Raw genomic sequence first — 17,721 nt, 5'->3', positions numbered from 1 at the left:
AATTTACATACACAACACCCAATTCTTTTGCATTTATCTATCTCATAACAAAACTGTCATTTTTATAAACCCGACACTCAATTCACACTTTTTAATAGTATTGAACAGTGAAATCCACATTTTCATACATACGTTGGGTGTTGCGTTTGTAAAAATCAAAGTTTTGGTGTGAGATACGTAATTGTATAAGAATTGGGTGCTACGTATGTAAATTTCCATTTATATTAATATTTTTAAATGGGTCAGCTCAAGAGTTTGTGTCAAGTACGGGTTGGCTGAGACTCAAAGTTTTAGGTCATCGGGCATGGCTTAAGAGTTATTATCAATCCAAGCTTGAGGTGGTCGCGAGTCAGCTTTTCTCAGTTGCACTCCTACTAATGGAAACCATACATACCTACATACCTTTTATATTTAGACACCCACTTCAAATTCCTAATCCTTTAAGCCTTCAAAGTCAGAAGCAAAGTTGTAGGCCTTACTTTCTCTTCAAAGTTAGAAATATTGGAAAGTTGAAATTGGGATTTAAGACTAAGGATTGCTAAACGTGATCAAGTATTCCATGCATGATGATGAAATGCAAATCACATGAAAGTTTTGTAGGTAAATATAAAGCCAACGTCCCTGTTTTTGCATGAGAGGGTTTGCCATCATTCTTGACAAAGCAATAGAAAGGAATCAATCTACAAATTTTGGAGCGAGATGAGACAATTGGTTGATCGATCATTTTTTTTCCTTTCGAAAATGACCTTTATATATTAGATCCAAGCTATCTTGTAGTTGGCTTTTTGTTTACACTTGATCATTAGCTTGAGGCTTTGATATATTTGAAAGTTTGTAGCGTGTCTTAGGGTTGCTATTAAGAAAATAATCTAGAATGAAAAGACAGATTATAGAGATAGATTTAAATCAAAAGGTTAAATGAAACTTATGTCAACGTATTTCCTTTAGCAGGTATATGATGGAAAATAATGCATGACGCATCTTTGGAAACATTTATCAAGCAAATGTCACCATGGTATACGAAAACAAGAACTTAAAATCAACCTAGAAAAATCCTATGGAATATTGAATGAAGTATAAAATATTGTTCAATTAAATCATGTATAAATAGTTAGCTCAAAACCTATATTGGTAGTCTTGATGTATTCATATTGCTAATTCCAAACTTATTTTTTATTATAAAGAGCTTGGAACTGACAAAGAGGGTTACTTTTTTTGAAGAGAGAGAAAAGATTATTGAATCAAAACAACGCAACGCTAATTAGAAAAATAAAGATAATTAGAAAAAATAACTTGTTGGAAATCATCTCTTATTTTCTTATATTCTCTACTAACATATCCCCCCAAAAGCCTTCTCTCTTGGATGGATGGTGGACTATAAATGTAAGTATCTGTTGGGTATATTCCTGCTGTAGAATTCCCCTATGATGCTCTGTTGCATTGAATCTGTTAGACCTCAATTGCTTCCTTGGATTTGACAAAACAATGACACTCATTTCATCTTCCAATGAGAGTCAATCCCTTTTGTTCTATAAATTTTTTTATTTATATGTTAGACAAAAAGCATGAAAAAATACATGCATTTTAATTACTCTGTATTTCTAACGTGTAGGTGGTTAAAAACATCCTACCAAAAAACACCTTTAATATATTTAATTGAGTATAGTCTTGAAAAGTCATGGCATTTTGTAACATATTAATTATTGTAGTAATTAATGATGTTTTTACTCCTATATGGAGGCTAGGTCAAGCTAAGAAACTTGGTGGTATGCCTTGCCAGCCAACATATGTTTCTTGTGGTAAATGAGTAGCTTTATGTTATGCCCTCGCTTACGCAGGTCCAGGAAGAACTGTTTTGGACCATCTCTTCCCAGTCGGAGGCAAATCGGCTGAACGAGCAGGAAGGAGAGGGCGATCCTTGTTCCGTTTTTCAGGGGGTGGGCTGGTTTTCCCTTGTATATATTGCAATTTGTTCGGTATTTTTTGCTCCGATTCGTATCGTCTTCTTTTGCTGCAACCCCCATTGTTAGCCGCGAAAGCTTGAGTTGAGCTGAGGTGGCAATAGGGAGCGTACAAATAAATAATTTGTAATGAGATAAAGAGATGAAAATACGCCACTTGCGCTGGTCTCTCAATGAGGAGATGGGCGGGCTTTGAACAATGAGAGTTGAGAGGCAAAGAGATAGAGAAACTACCTACGAGAGAGAAATACACTAGATATAATTGTTATTCAGTTGACATACACCCATTTTTCCATTAACGAGAGAATTATTATTGATTTTAAGCATAAAGTTGCAAGTATTGATAGTAAGAAAGGGAAAATGATCTTCCGTTCCTAGGGCATCTAAAATTTGTGGAGTGACGATCTACCTCTAGAATAGTAGATCAACCCTTGGATTCTATTTGTTTGCTTTGATATTAGTAAAATTTACTTGAATTTGGGTTTTCCCACATATATATTGCAATTTGTTCGCTATTTTTTGGCTTCGATTCGTATCGCCTTCTTTTGTTGCAACCCCTATTGTTAGCCGCGAAAGCTCGATTTGAGTTGCAGTGGCAACTGGGAGCATACAAATAAATAGTTCGTAATGAGATAAAGAGATGAGAATATGCCACTTGCACTGGTCTCTCAATGAGAAGATGGCTCGGCTTTGAACAATGAGAGTTGAGAGGGAAAGAGAGCAACTACATACGAGAGAGAAATACACTAGAGATATAATTGTTTTTCAATTGACCTGCACCCATTTCTCCATTAACGAGAGAATTATTATTGATTTTAAGCATGAAGTTGCAAGTATTGATAGTAAGAAAGGGAAAATGATCTTCTAATCAAAGCTAGAAAATGTTTTTTGTATGGGAATTAAAGAAGTTGCAATGAATTTTGATTAGTTGATTATTTCTAATCACATTTGATGTAAGAGTGGCTTAAATAACTTTGGGATTTCAAAGTCATTTTAAATAATAAGCGCAAGAAGGATATAGAATTTAATTCTGCTTTTTTGGGACTAGTTGAGTCAAATGGTTTATCATGAGAGAGGTTGGAAAATTTTCCTGATCATCATAGATTCACTTGCTATCATTATCAGAAATTCACTAAGCTAATCCTTTCTGTTCTAAGCCTTGAGTCGTTTTCTTCTGATCCGCTAAAAATTTTTGATCTGCCTAAAGTTTTCTCATGTGTAGAATGAAGGTATTCATTAATTTATCCTTTGTGATATGTTAGGGTTAAAGCCTTTAATGTCCTTAGACTCGCATTCATTTCCCCTTCTATATTCAAGAAATCAGACCTCTTACAATTAATTATGTAATTAGATTGCCTCATTATTGCTCTTTGCTTTTGTAAATTGAAACTTACTATACAAGGAAACATCAAGATTATCGTGGCAGTCAGGGAGGCAAACCTTATATTTGCAGGCTAGTTGATACCATGTATATGCGATTTTTGTCATTTATTTGAAATGGTTTCTAAAAAAAAAAATGCTTGCTTTTCTATATTGCTATTATGTTGAGAGCCATTATTATTTTCATGATTTTTTTTTTATTTTTGAATGTGATTATTATATTTTTTAGTTTAATGTAACATCCTTTAGAAGGTTTTGAGATTTCTTAAGACCTAAGGACTTCTTGATTTCCAAATGCCAATTAAGTGGGCATCTCTCAACTTACACAAATTATTCGACTTTCATGTCTTTTTTTATTTACCTCTCTTTTTAAAATAGGAGAAGGAGGTCACTACAATCATCCCCGTTTCTTCCAAATGTTGCTTCCTTCTTGCCTCATAATATGCATAGATCCACTCTTGATGGAGTCCTATTGAGCCATCAATTTTACCTCAGTATTTTGTGAGGCTTGGATGGTGTACTTTACCATCTTCGTGAGGGTCTTAAACTATTGAGGGGTTTATATGTCTCGCCTACTTTGTGGGAATTAAGGAAGGACAAGTTTCTGAACATATTTATTATTGCAGACATTTGTTTCTACAAAAATCAATTCAGAAGTTGATTGACTCTACCTATTTTTTAATGCTTATATGAATTTCCTTTTTTACTTCATCAACTCAAATAATGTTGATTATTACTATTTGATTGTGACATTTTTGTATTGGTCATTTAATTGTCTTCTTAGGCATTTTCATTTGATGAGAGATAATTGTTGAATTTATGCTTCAATCATAGCAATAACTTAATGCATTCGTGTCTAGGTTTTGTATTGTTGGATTTGTTTACTTATGACCCTCTGTTAACAAAGAACTTAAGTCACATTGATCATATTTATTATTACAGACATTTGTTTCTACAAAAATCAATTCAGAAGTTGATTGACTCTACCTATTTTTTAATCCTGTCATTGATGCTTATATGAATTACCTTTTTTACTTCATCAACTCAAATAATGTTGATTATTACTATTTAATTGTGACATTTTTGTATTGGTCATTTAATTGTCTTCTTAGGCATTTTCATTTGATGAGAGATAATTGTTGAATTTATGCTTCAATCATAGCAATAACTTAATTCACTCGTGTCAAGGTTTTGTATTGTTGGATCTGTTAACAAAGAACTTAAGTCACATTGATCGAGGCTCTATACTATTAGATCTATCTCTCTGTAACTCTTGGATTATAATCCATGTGCTTTTTTAAAGAATTGTCGAACCTAATTTATTTTTCTCTTTTTTTTTAGTTTTATTCCTATTTTGTAATGCTTATGGGAGACGTATATGTATCTCCTCTCTTATACAAAGAAAAGTGAAGACTCATGAGAGTTTTTTTAAATCATTTATTTTCTACATGGTATCAAAGCAAGTTTAGGTGTTCCTTCTAGTCTTTGTTCTTATTCTCTAAGGTTAGGATTTTCACTTTCAATTTTTTTGTTTTTATTGTTTAAGGTTAGAGTCTCACTTCAAACCTTTGTTATTATTTTCATGGTTAGGGTTTCCAATATTAACCTTATTCTCTTATCGAATTCTCTTTCGATTCACTATGTCAGGTTTCTTTGATTTTCTTTCAAAAGAATCGACTATGACTAATGGTGAAAATCAGGCTAAAAAAGATCTTCAGGTATTTCAAGCATCTTATCGTTTGAACGGGAAAAAATTAACGTAAATGGCCCTAAATCGTGAAGACATTTCTAAAGTAAAATGGAAATATAAAAAATCTTGTGGATTTACCTTAAGAGCCTAAAGATCCTAAGTTGTTGCTTTGGAAAGAAATTGTTTCTATTCTCATGAAATGGTTGTGAAGCTCCATGCTATCGGAAATCAGTGGGTCTTTTTTGTTTATCTCCCCACAAACGTATGTTATGGACCTATTGAAAAAAACCATAATGACAGAGTACAAATTGTGTGAAACTACAACTGAACTATGACACAAAATTAGATTTTGATGAAATAACCAACGTTTATAAGGGACAATATCAAAGGAAATCAACTAGCCAATACATTCACCAAAGGACTCCGCAACCCAACATATTAAAAATATCTTGAGAAAACTTGAAATGGTTGATCTCTACTATTCACTTTGAGGCAGGGGTGTTGAATTTCTACTCTAATTATGACAAAGAATTTATGCACACGAGTCAAAGCTTTGTGCCTTTGGATTTGTTTACTTATGACCCTTGGATAACAAAGAACTTAAGGCCCACGAATCGAGGCTATGTGTCATTAGATTTGTCTATCTATGACTCTCTAATTATAATTAGCGTTCCTAAAGGATTGTTGCCCCCCATTTATTTTTTTCCACCTTTTTTGGTTTTATTCCTATTTTGTAATGCCTATGGGAGATGTATATACATCTCCTCTCTTGTATGAAGAAATGTGATGACTTTTGAGAGTTTTTCATTGTCTTATTTTCTACATTAATCCTTATATTTTCTTATAAAAATGGCGGCGGAGAAAAGCTGATATCTTTTGATGATTTATATGATGGGATTGATGCTAAGATATAAGATAAAAGATTTAAGGAATTTTTTTGAGTGTTCTAGAAGCAAATATCCGACCCCATTTAGTGTGATAAAAGCTTGTTCTTGTTGTTGTTGTTTTTCTAAAAGCAAATATAAAATTTCACTGCTAAAGATAAAAACAAGAAGAAAAACTTAAAAGTAGTTTGGAATATCATTAGGAACCAAAAAATGAGATATATTTGATAAGTCACTAGAAAATTCATCTAATAGATCATGAATCTTGATTCAATTTGAATATCTTAAAGCGCTTGGTTAGATAAAGTAGAAACTTTTGGGGTCGACTCTAGGTTCATTTGAACTCCACTTTTAGCAAGCTTAAAATCAAAATGAGTCCAACTCAATGATACCGAACACCTTGATCCAAGTCCAAATGAACCTAATTCAGGTACCTGGAAGCATGGCCAAAAACTTATCAAGACTATTTAAAGAATCAAATGTCCAATGAATCTTGTTTGGTTATAATCAAAACATTGATTTTGACAAGAAAATTTTAATGGGCCCATGATATTTCAATTATGATATCATTAAGGCATTTTGATGTTTAAAAACATTTTATGATGAAATGGATCAGTACGAATTGTCCATATACTGCTTTGAATACTTTTAAAAATGATTAAAATGTTCTTCATAAATCTATAAATAGGTCCTACTTTTAAACAATGAATAAGGGGGCGGACAAAGGCTGAAGGAGGCCAGGAAGTGTTTTAGAGAAGAAAATGTAATGCTTTATTTACCGACACCTAATGCCTCGCATCAACCATTGCTGGCATCCGTTTACCAGCATTGACATTAATTATTGATTCCAACTTCAACACAAATGCCAAAATCCCGCCATCGCTAACAAGGCTGGTATCCACCTTCGATATAAATGTTGATGCACACTATCATGAATAAGGTTGCACCCTCTAATTTCAATAAGGCTAGCGTTCATCATCAACAGTAATGGCAACATTTGATATCATTTTCATTAAGCGCAGCTATCAGCATCCTTTGTGAAATAAGTTTAAAAAAAATTGACAGTGCATTTATCTGGTTTCTTTGCTGGGTTGGGGAAATTTTGAATAGTCTTTTGTTTCATGATCCTCAATGTTAAAAGATATATTAGAAAGGCGATTAGTTGTTTTTATCATATTCTATGTACAATTAACTTTATCGATATACATCACACATACTTTTTAATCTTTAAACCGAAGTAAGCCCTTAGAATAATTCATAGCTTTTTCATAGAGCTGTCTTGATTGGCCTGCATCAAGCGTTATAAATTTATTATGGGTCTATATTTCTGACGTAGGGTCTGATCTATGTTTTCTCTATAACAGTGCTGTTCTTATTTTATGTTTCATGGAATGGATGCAACCATATCACAGTCAATTTTTATGTTTCTCCCTGTTTTATATTTTGCAGAGAGCTATATATATCAGGTAAGGTCCTCAAGTCCATATGAAAAAACTTTTCTAAACATTTTATTGGTAAGTGATCTTTTCTTGCTTTGGTTTTATTATTTTTTGCTTGCGCAGCTAGATACATTGAACGAGAACGAGCTACTTCGATCAGCAGATGATGTAAGAGAGCTGTGAACTGGTTCTTGTTGCTCAAAACATATAGTTTTGTGGTTATTTATTGCAATAATTCAACAAAAATGTTGCATGTGCTAATCATATAATTTTCTGTTGATGCAACGAAGACTTCAGAGAATTCTTGCCATAAATGGTCATCTCGTAATCCCTTTGAACCACTTGTTCATCTTCTTCAACAGCAGGGACTAATGACAGAGAGGTCTGAATCTTTTATTTCTTATCTTTTGATGTTAAAGAGTTTTATTGGAAGCAGCTCTCAAGTGCGATCCGAATGTCAATTTCTTTCTTTTTTTTTGTTTTATTCAGAATACAGAACGAACTCAACCTTGGTGTTGAATATTGGAAACTAGAAAGGAAACTTTGTGATGGATTAACAAAGAAGAATACAACGGTATATGACCGTTTACTTTCCTGTTTATTCTTATTGCCGTGTTTCCACAGTATTCTGTTGCATCGGCCGTTCCATATTCTTACCCATTTACATTGCTTTGTAGAAGAAATGTCATGTTATTAGGGAACAAACCCAACCAAATACATATAAATAGAAATTATGTTCACAGGCATCAATAATTTAGATGAAATCAAAATCTAAGTGCTAAAATAATAACTAGGGAACAAGCAATCTCAACTGCTTAATCGTTAGCTTATCATAAGGGTATGTTTATTTGATTTGTTCAAGGATAGGCTAGCATAACAAGCAAAATAAAATTTCATAAATTTACATGTTACCAAACAAATTTTCAGTTGACAAGTAAACTTCATGGGATTTATAATTTTCTAGGTAGTAAAGCAAGCAAGCAATGGATTTTTCATCTGTTCAATCATGCGTCGATCATTCATAGACACATTGGCAAACTAAATCACGAAGTACTGGATGGATACTTGGGTTCACATGATACCACCGTTCTACACGCACTTCCCACCGATATAATCACACACAAAGCTGTATTGAATCCATAGCATCACATTTGATGGGTTGTCTCCTGCACATAGTAGCACTCCTATGTTGGTCTCAACATCCACGCCAACTTTACGAAGGAAGTCAAACACCACCATGACATCCTCACATGAATTGGATTGTTTTAACAAAAAAGTTTATGTTACTACCGATAAGTGATGTTCAAGATTGTTGCATATGGGAAAATTTGCGGTTGTAGAGTGGAGAATAACATTTTAGTTATTTACGAAGATCCAATGTGCACAGAAAAAAGAAGAATTGTCGGGGGGGGGGATTCATAAGGCCTGATATAATTGAAATGTTTCTACTATTCTATGTCATGGGTTACAAATAATGCTCTTCGAAATATTTGAGGAAGTCACAGACACAAATTTTATTAGAAGTATTACAGTATTGAAGTTGGAGATGTCTATAGTCATTGAAATTTTCTTCAAGAGGTTGTTTTTGGAATGTTTGATCACCCTTATTTGAGAAGAGTAGTCGAGAGACTAAAATTAATGTGCTTTGGCCATATTGGCGATTAAGCATGTCGATATTATTGTCAATGGGTGTCAACATTAGTGTTGACATGTGTCGGCCTAATGAGCAATGGCATATGTGGATGTTTTAGGTGTGATGTTGTGCATCGATGACATTCATCAACTTTATAGGTGATGTCTTGTGTCAATGACATGTATCAGCCTTAGAAACAACATGATCCATCAACAGCATACATCAAGCTTAGAGGTGATTGTGGGCAATGAGGTCATCGAGCAATGGTGTCCATAGTTGGCTACGGGTTTTTGGCTACTGTAGTATAATGATAGAGGTCAAATGATTGTAAACAGGTGACCATAGTTGGGTGTAGTGGTTGAGCAGCTATAGACGAGTGACTATCATCACTTGTCTATAGATAGACAAGTGACTGTGGTTTTCTCTCAAGGAATCACACACCAATACTAGTCTCATCATCCACCCTAGCTACATATATTGAGTCTAAAACCACCTTAACATATCCACACATGCATTGAAAAGTACTAGAAATGGAAATTTATTGTGTTAGAGTTCAGAATGCAAACATGCCTGAAATCTTTTTTTAATTATTGTAGTTGAATGGAATGCAAATGCATTTATAAATTTATATGAAAGAATAGAACATTATTTTGTGATTGGCTATGATTTCTTCCAAATTTGAACATATGTTTTGCAATTGTTTCTCGAAATGAATTTTTGAATATATTTTTTGCTTTTAGCTATACAAAAATTTTTGTTGAACAATATGAGAGAAGAATAGATATTCATCTTTTTCTTGTTCATTTATGGTAGAAAGAGTATACTATCTAATAGTCCAAGTTGAGTCTAAAGTAGTAAGGCAACAATGGAATAAAATTAGGCCATAATCAGCCAATAAGGTGGAAAAAATAAAAAATGAAATCAACATATTTTTTTTTCCGATCAATGTAGCAAATAATCCTATTATATAATTTATTTTCTAGATCCTCACAAATATTAGCATCATACTTCAGTATCAAATACTAAAAATATACAAGAATATATGACTGGCAGAAGTTCAAAATGAAGAAAAAAATGACCACACATGTTGGAAATGTAGTTCCTTGGAATTCTTAAGAAAACCAAAGTTAACTATAGATTTCTTTGATACCGAAAAGTATACCAAGTTGATCATACCAATTTGATCGTATAAGACCAAAGAACTTTGATTGATAGAACTTTGTTTCTCGATCTCTTTAGTTCTTGAAACAAACATTGTTCTCTTTTCCTAAATAGATCACAATCAGCAAGCAAACAGTCACAAAATGGTAAGAGATAGAAAGCAAACTCAAAAGAGGCTGCTCTTAACAAACAAACAAAGATAAAAAAGCAAGATATAAGGGTGATCTACTATTCGAGAGGTAGATTGACTCTCACATAACCCTATACGTTGCTAGGAACACCAAACCCAAAAGAAGAAAAACACAACACCCAACAAAACATCAATAAAGAAAACAAACCCTAGGTTCCTTCTCTTATTAGAATCCTCTCACAACATTTGAAAACTTTTCTTTTCCACTTTCCCTCTAAATCTGTTTTAATTTCTCCTCCTTGAGTATATAATTAAGCCTCTCGTGGACCCCACCTACCTCCGCCCCTTTCTGTTGTAGCAAGGTGCCGCCCGACTTATTCTTGTGAACAGGATCGACTCGCCTGGTGCTGTGACGGACCGTTGCTTTGGCTTTCGACTGGTCCAGAAGAGATTGTCTAGGAACGGGTGTGATACTACTCTCCTCTCAAAGAGGTACCTTGTTCTCAAGGTGGAAGGATGAAAACTGTTTGTGGATCACCTCGTAAGACTCTCATGTTGCTTCATAGTTTGATAGTCCCTTCCATTTAACCAATACCTCCTTTGATCCCTGTGCTCCTCGGCGCACTCCTTCAATCTCTAGCGGCTCCAGAATAACTTCCAGTCCTCCGTCAGTGTTGGTGATAGTGTAGACGAGGGTGTATGATCTCCAATCACACATCTCAGTTGTGATATATGGAAGACCGAGTGTAGTGCGAACAATGATGGTAACTTTAGATGGTAGGCCACTGTCCCGATGAGTGCCATCACCGCATAAGGCCCAAGGTATCGCGATGACAGTTTCTCGCTTCTCCTCCTGGCCAATGTCTTCTGTCGGTAAGGCCTTAGTTTCAAGTAGACCATGTCTCTTGGTTCATTTGCACCTCTCTCTTGTATCCGTCCTCTCCTTCAAGTACAGATCGATGCTGGATATCAGTGTGGTACCGTACCCATAATGTATTAAGTGAGGTGGATCTCGCTCATATAATATCTTGAAAGGGGTTGTTCGTGTTGTGGTGTGGTACGAAATATTATACCAATATTTTGTCCATGCAATCCACAACTCATAGCTTCGGTGTATCGAATACAAAATAACACAAGTATGTCTTGGCACTTCTGTTGACCTCCGTTTTTCCATCGGTCCGGGAATGATATGTGGTGCTTCTTTTAAGGGTTGTCCCTTGCAATCTTAATTGCTTCTTCCAGAAGTGGCCGAGGAACATCTTGTCCCGATCCGATACAAATCGATTATGACACCCTGATGCAAACGGAACACTTCCCAGATTATCACAGTCACGATTGAGACCGCAGTGTAGGTATGTATTAAGGGAATGAAATGTGCATACTTAGGCGATCCACGACCATCATGATCACCGTGAATCCTTCCAACCGTGACAACCTCTCGATAAAATTCATCGTCACTTCTTTCTAAACCTTTCCTGTTAACGCTGTGATTGTAGTAACTATCTTGGTGTCGTGGCCAAGTACTTGTGCCACTTGTATACATTACATTTTGCAACCATGTCCTGCACGCCTCTGCCCATCCTCACCCAATAAAGTTCTGCTGTCAGACGATTGTAGGTCTACTGCACTCTTGAGTGTCCCCCGATTGCACTGACATGAAACTCTTGTAATAATCTGGGAATATACTCCGACGACTTGGGTAGCAAGAATCGCTCTTAGTGGAACAGTGCCAGCCCCCTCAATGCATATCATGGATGACTGTTCGGATCCTGTAGTAACTTTGCTCTTATTTTCCTCAGCCGCTTCTCCCTTTTGCTCTTCTGTCTCGAGGCTTCCCAATCTCGGACCAAGGGGGACCATTAATTGTGGTTCCTCCACCCTTCTCGGCAGTGCGTCAACTGCTAATCATACCCTAATGGCTTGGATAGTGTTCTCTAATGCTCCACAGTCATCATCTTTTGCTCCAAAAAAGCTTTAAACTTCTCTGATTTGTCCTGAACAAACATATCATCTCACAGGTAGGGCCGTCACTTTTGAATGACCAAGACAATTGCTATTAATTCTCATTTATATACTGACTTTAGCCTCGCTCTGGTTGTAAGAACCTAGCTGAAGTAGGCAATCGACTGCTAATCTTGCATCAGCACTGCTCCCAAATAGTACCCTGAGTCATTCGTCTCCACCACAAATAGTTTACTGAGATCTGAAAATGCTCACACTACTACGCTTGTCATGGACCTCTTCAGATGTTTAAATATTTGTGTTGTCGTTTCCCCTCATTTGAAATTGTCTTTCTTCAACTGCTCTGTCAATGGTCATGCTATCGTGTTATATCCTCTCACAACTTCTAGTAGTAGTCGATGAGACGCAATAATCCTCTCAACTCATTCAAACTCCTTGGTAAGGGCCAATCAACCGTAACCTTGATCTTTGACTGATCCACTGCTACCCTCATTCAGGTCACCACATGTCTTAGGTACTCCACATATAACTGTGAAAAGAACATTTCTCCAAGTTAGCATACAACTGGTGCTCATTCAACGTCTCTAGGACTGTCCTTAGGTACCCCGCATGATGCATCTGTACGAATGTAGATCAAAATGTCATAAAAAAAGAGTAGGACAAATTTTCGGATATAAGGTTGAAAAACTCAATTCATGAGGGATTGAAATGTCGTTGAGGCGTTGGTGAGGCCAAACATCACTAAGAACTTATAATGACCTTATTGTGTTCTAAACGTGTATTGTACACATATCCTTGATTCATCCTGATCTAGTGGTATTCTGACTTAAGATCAATTTTTGAGAAAATGACTGTCCCATGAAGATTATCCAATAACTCATCAACCACAGAAATATGAAACTTGTCCAAAACCTTCTTCTTGTTCGAAGTCTGGTAGTCCATGCAGAATCTCCAACTACCATCATTTTGCTTCACCAACAGGATGAGGCTAGAAAAACGACTCACACAAGGCTTGATAATCCCGACCTCGAGCATCTCTCAAATAAGCTTCTCTATCTCATCCTTCTGAATCTCTGACGCTGATGGGGGAAACACCTTCAAAGTAATAGCGTGCTCGTGCTCCCTCGGAAGAGGTAACTCGCTTGGTTGTTGGAAGACATTCGTAAACTGCTGTAGAAGCTGTTGGATTCCTTCAAGATACTCTGCCAACTCTAAATCTCTAATCTCATCAATACTCTGCAACTCCACCAAGTAGCCCAGTCCTGCTCCCTCTATCGACATGACCATGGTTTAGAGCAACACCATAGTTTTGCATAAACTAGCATCACCTTCCTACCTTACACTTGGAACTCCATCGTCATGGACATTCAATCCAAATTCATCTCCCCCAACATTCGCAACCACTTATTCCCCAAACTCACATTTGTGCTGCCCAAATCTAATGGAAGTTTTCCACCACATGTAGGTCATGTAGTGTCAGAACCAACCCTTACGAATTCTTCAAATTTCTCCACCATCCTTGTCCCCATCATGACGATGTTGCTCCCTGTAGTCGCCAGCTCAACCCTAGCTTCTCCATGACATGATTTGAGATGAAGTTATGTGTGGCTCCGCTATCTACCAACACCACAATCAGTTGTTCCCCTATTCGCCACCTCACATTTATGGTGTGACTTGGAGTAAATTCTACCACTGAATTGAGAGACACCTTCGCCACATCCAAATGCAGATGCTCCTCTTCCACCGCTTTCTGCTCTGATTCCCACTCTCTATATTCTCCTCCTAAACTAAAAGAATTTGAAGGGCGCACTTCTTGCAGCGGTGTCTTGAGGCATATTTCTTGTCGCATCTGTAACACTATTTATTTGCTCTTTTATCCTGCACTTCACATCCATGAGATGCTTGAAATTACTCCTAGGACGAGTTCCAGTATTCTTCTTCTTCGACTTATCTTTCTAAAATGACATTGTCTGGGTCCTCGGTGTCGTGGGTGTCAAGTTGCTCTTTTAGAATCATCCAGTGTTGCCGCTTTTGCTGGACTTCCTCACCTGTTTCCTATCCTCCATCATCTGGGTGAGTTCCATCATTTCCCTCAATCCACGCGGTCTCAAGTGCGGATGGCTACTCAGATGTCAGGCTTTAGACCTTTCAAGAAGTTCTCTTCCTGTCCTGCTGCAGAAATACCCTCAATCTTTCTGATGAGAGCTTGAACTTCTCTCGGTATTCTGTAAACTTCCCCTCCTGAGTCAGAGCATAGAATTGCTCATTTAAGTCTACTTCTTGAATGGCTCGGAAATGCTCCAATAAGCAATCATTGAACTCCTCCCATAAGTGCATCAAATACCTTACCTCCATCCATCGAAACCATGCTAAAATTTTCCCCTCTAAGCATAGTCCTGCTACCATGAGCTTATCTTCCTCAGTTAACCCATTGATTGCAAAGTATCGCTCCACCCGATACATCCACCTATATGCATCCTCCCCTTCGAAGATCAACATCTTCAGCTTTTTGACTCTTGCATCTCTACCCCAACTTTCTTTTCCTTCGATATTTCCCCCCACGTATCTTGGGTGAAACTTCTTCCTCCGATCATAGGCATGCCCAACTCTCAATTCCCTTCATCATGCTCTTTCGTTCCCCTTACACCATCCCTCCAATTTTCATCCCATCCCTCTCCATCGGAAGTTTCCACTCCCCCTCCTCTTGGCGTTCTAGGGGGACGCTATTGTTGGTAAATGATTCCTTTCTTATTGTTTTCTCACTTGATCTCCTTCCCTTTTGACCTAACCAAGGATTATTTGATCAACCCCTGGTTAAGGTTTGCAACTAGAGCGATCGACACGGCCTTGGATTGCATCTCCATGAGTTTTTTCATCAGCTCCCACATTTCTCTTGTGCTTCCAAATTCATCCTCCATTCAACTTTCAATTAAAGAAAACCTATCCTCCATAGTGGCAAACCTCTCTTCCATTCATGGTCTGATTTGCTTTACCTCTCCTTCTAGCACATATACTTTTTTTTTGTTTTTATTCCACCAAGATCTATGGTTTGATTCCAATTTGATACGCTTTGACACCAAAATCAACGAACAAACAATCATGAAACTGTAAGAGATAGAAGAAACTCAAAAGAGTGCTGCCCTTAACAAACAAACAAAGGCAAAAAAGCAAGATACAAAGGGTGATATAATATTCGAGAGGTAGATAGTTCTCTTACAACCTAAATGTCGCTAGGAGCACTATAAGAAGAAGTAAAACACAACCAACAAAATAAACATAAAGAAAACAAACCCTAGGCTCTTCTCCACGATAGAATTCTCCCACAAAATTTGAAAACTTTCATTTTCTACTTTCCTTCTAAACTTATATAAATTTCTCCTCCTTGAGAATGTAATTAAGCCTCTCATGAACCCCACCTACTCTCTGCCTCTTTCTGCCGCAGCAAGGTGCCGCCCGACTTCTTCTCGCGAACAAGATCAACCCACCTGCTGTTGTGGCGGGCCGGTACTTTGGCTTTTGATCGGTCCTGGATGGACCGGTCTAGGAACGGGCGTAGCACAACTGAAATAGAGCAAGGGTCACAAAAATCTTTTTAAAATCTTCAAAATTTTTATTCCTACAACTACCAAATATAGTTTGGATGATACTTTAAAGTGAGTTCACACACACACAAAAAAATCAATTATTTTCTTTAAATATTATCAATACCACCAACACTTAAAGAAAGAATAAGAAGTCAATCTCAGCATAATCATTACACATGCTACATGTCTTAGAAGAGAGAATAGTAAGGGGTTGTTCGAGTTCACTTTTGTATTTTATTTTTTATTTTTTTTATTTTTATTTTTTTGTTTGGTCCATAGTCCTGATTGCTAAAAATAAAGGATTGTGTTAGGTAGTCAATAATCAGCATTAAAATGTTTGTCGAAAAACTGACATACATCTTTAAATAATTTGTGTCAATGCTAGAACGTTTCCTAGAAGTGACACACTATATAGTCTAAATACAATGAAAACTACGCGAGACATCTGCATTGACACTCTAATATTATGTTAAATATGCAAGAATTCTCACATTATGGACGGATGCAGGCAACATAGTGCATTAAATTAATATTAGGATAATAATTTGAATTTTAGGTACTCTCACAAATAAATTAATGAAATTAATAGATATTATGATTTAAATGAAAATATCTTTTGCATTCAAGAATTCTCACATTATGGACGGATGCGAACAATATTGGTATGCCCATTAAATTAATAGTAGGATGATAATTTGAATTATAGGTACTCTCACAAGTAAATTAATGAAATTAGTAGATATTATGATTCAAAGAAAGTTATTTTATGCGTTCAAGAAATTAGATAGGTTAGGTTAAATGTTAAGAAGATTGATAACTCAAGTTTTTAATTTTGGTATTCAAGTAGAATTCATATTAAAAATGTTGCAGGTGTAATTATATATGAGTTTGAAAGATAATACTATAAAAATTTATATAATTTAAAATAAAATTTAATATCTAAAGATTGTTGTTGATACTAAAACTTTTAATGTTATAAATGCTTTTGTCCTCTAAATAGGTTTGGATATATATTCAAAAGAGATATTTTGGAATGATCTAAAATAAAGGATGCCTCTTGAAGTAATAATTTTTTTTAAGGAAATTTAAATGGACATATCAGTAGAGTGGTAGATCTTATAAGTATTTATGGTGACTATGATTTTGAAGTGACAGGTAAATAAAATAAAGTCATATTTGATTTTCCTTTGGCTTATGATTTTATTATTATTAATATTTTCTTTAAGAAAATTGATGCATATATTATCGTTTATAAGAATGGATGTAATAAACATATTAATTATTCTCTATGAGAAAAATATATCGTTGTTGACCTCAATTTTCGTGAGGTCTAGTATTTCTCGTAGGAATTAAGATCTAGCCTTAGGAGTCTTCCTGCGACTATCTTAGCACCTTAGAAGTGGTGCCCGCCTCGTTTTAGTTCGACCTATTTCCGTCCTCTTTTGGAGTTTTGCGTGTGCGGTATCGACTTCTAACACTTAGAAGGATGAAACCGACATGAGGAAACCCAAAAAGGGATTCCCTATAGGACCTTCCTGAGCCTTAGGGTGGCCTTTTGCACAATTCGCACTCTCACGCACAAGCTTCGCAATTCGGAAAGTCGACGCGTTTGATCGCCACGATTCGCATCGCTTGCACTGTTAATTGTCGAGGGCTCGAGTAAACCTTTTGGGACGATCGATCGCGGGTCGAAATTTTGTGAAATTTAAATTTTGACGCGTTTTGACCCGATTGTCGACGACGTCGTCCGAGCGACCCCGGGCGACCCCGGATGACGAAACGGACTACGCCAATGCGTCCGGAACGTCAATTTTGCCCGGGGAGAACACCCATTTTGTCGCGTCGCCGCGCGCGAATAAATTATGTTTTAATTAATTAATTAATATATATATATATA

At 36.2% G+C, this 17,721-nt stretch overlaps 1 protein-coding gene across 9 annotated transcripts in view; it reads left to right on the top strand.

The window, feature by feature from the left end:
• Positions 1-17,721, top strand: part of LOC110021383 — a 48,071-nt gene that overhangs the window by 17,738 nt on the left and 12,612 nt on the right. For 7 of the 9 annotated variants that reach the window (XM_020719863.1, XM_020719866.1, XM_020719859.1 and 4 more), the window contains 4 exons: positions 7,280-7,381; positions 7,478-7,522; positions 7,645-7,736; positions 7,844-7,928. In XM_020719863.1, coding sequence (XP_020575522.1) covers positions 7,280-7,381; positions 7,478-7,522; positions 7,645-7,736; positions 7,844-7,928 — 324 coding nt within the window. The remainder of the gene's footprint in view (positions 1-7,279; positions 7,382-7,477; positions 7,523-7,644; positions 7,737-7,843; positions 7,929-17,721) is intronic. The other 2 variants (XM_020719864.1, XM_020719860.1) reach the window with 2 other exon arrangements.

The sequence above is a fragment of the Phalaenopsis equestris genome, unplaced genomic scaffold (assembly GCF_001263595.1).
Source record: "Phalaenopsis equestris unplaced genomic scaffold, ASM126359v1 Scaffold000134, whole genome shotgun sequence".
Lineage (NCBI taxonomy): Eukaryota > Viridiplantae > Streptophyta > Magnoliopsida > Asparagales > Orchidaceae > Phalaenopsis > Phalaenopsis equestris.
The sequence above is the reverse complement of the archived record's forward strand: the minus strand, read 5'-3'. Positions and strand labels throughout refer to the sequence as shown.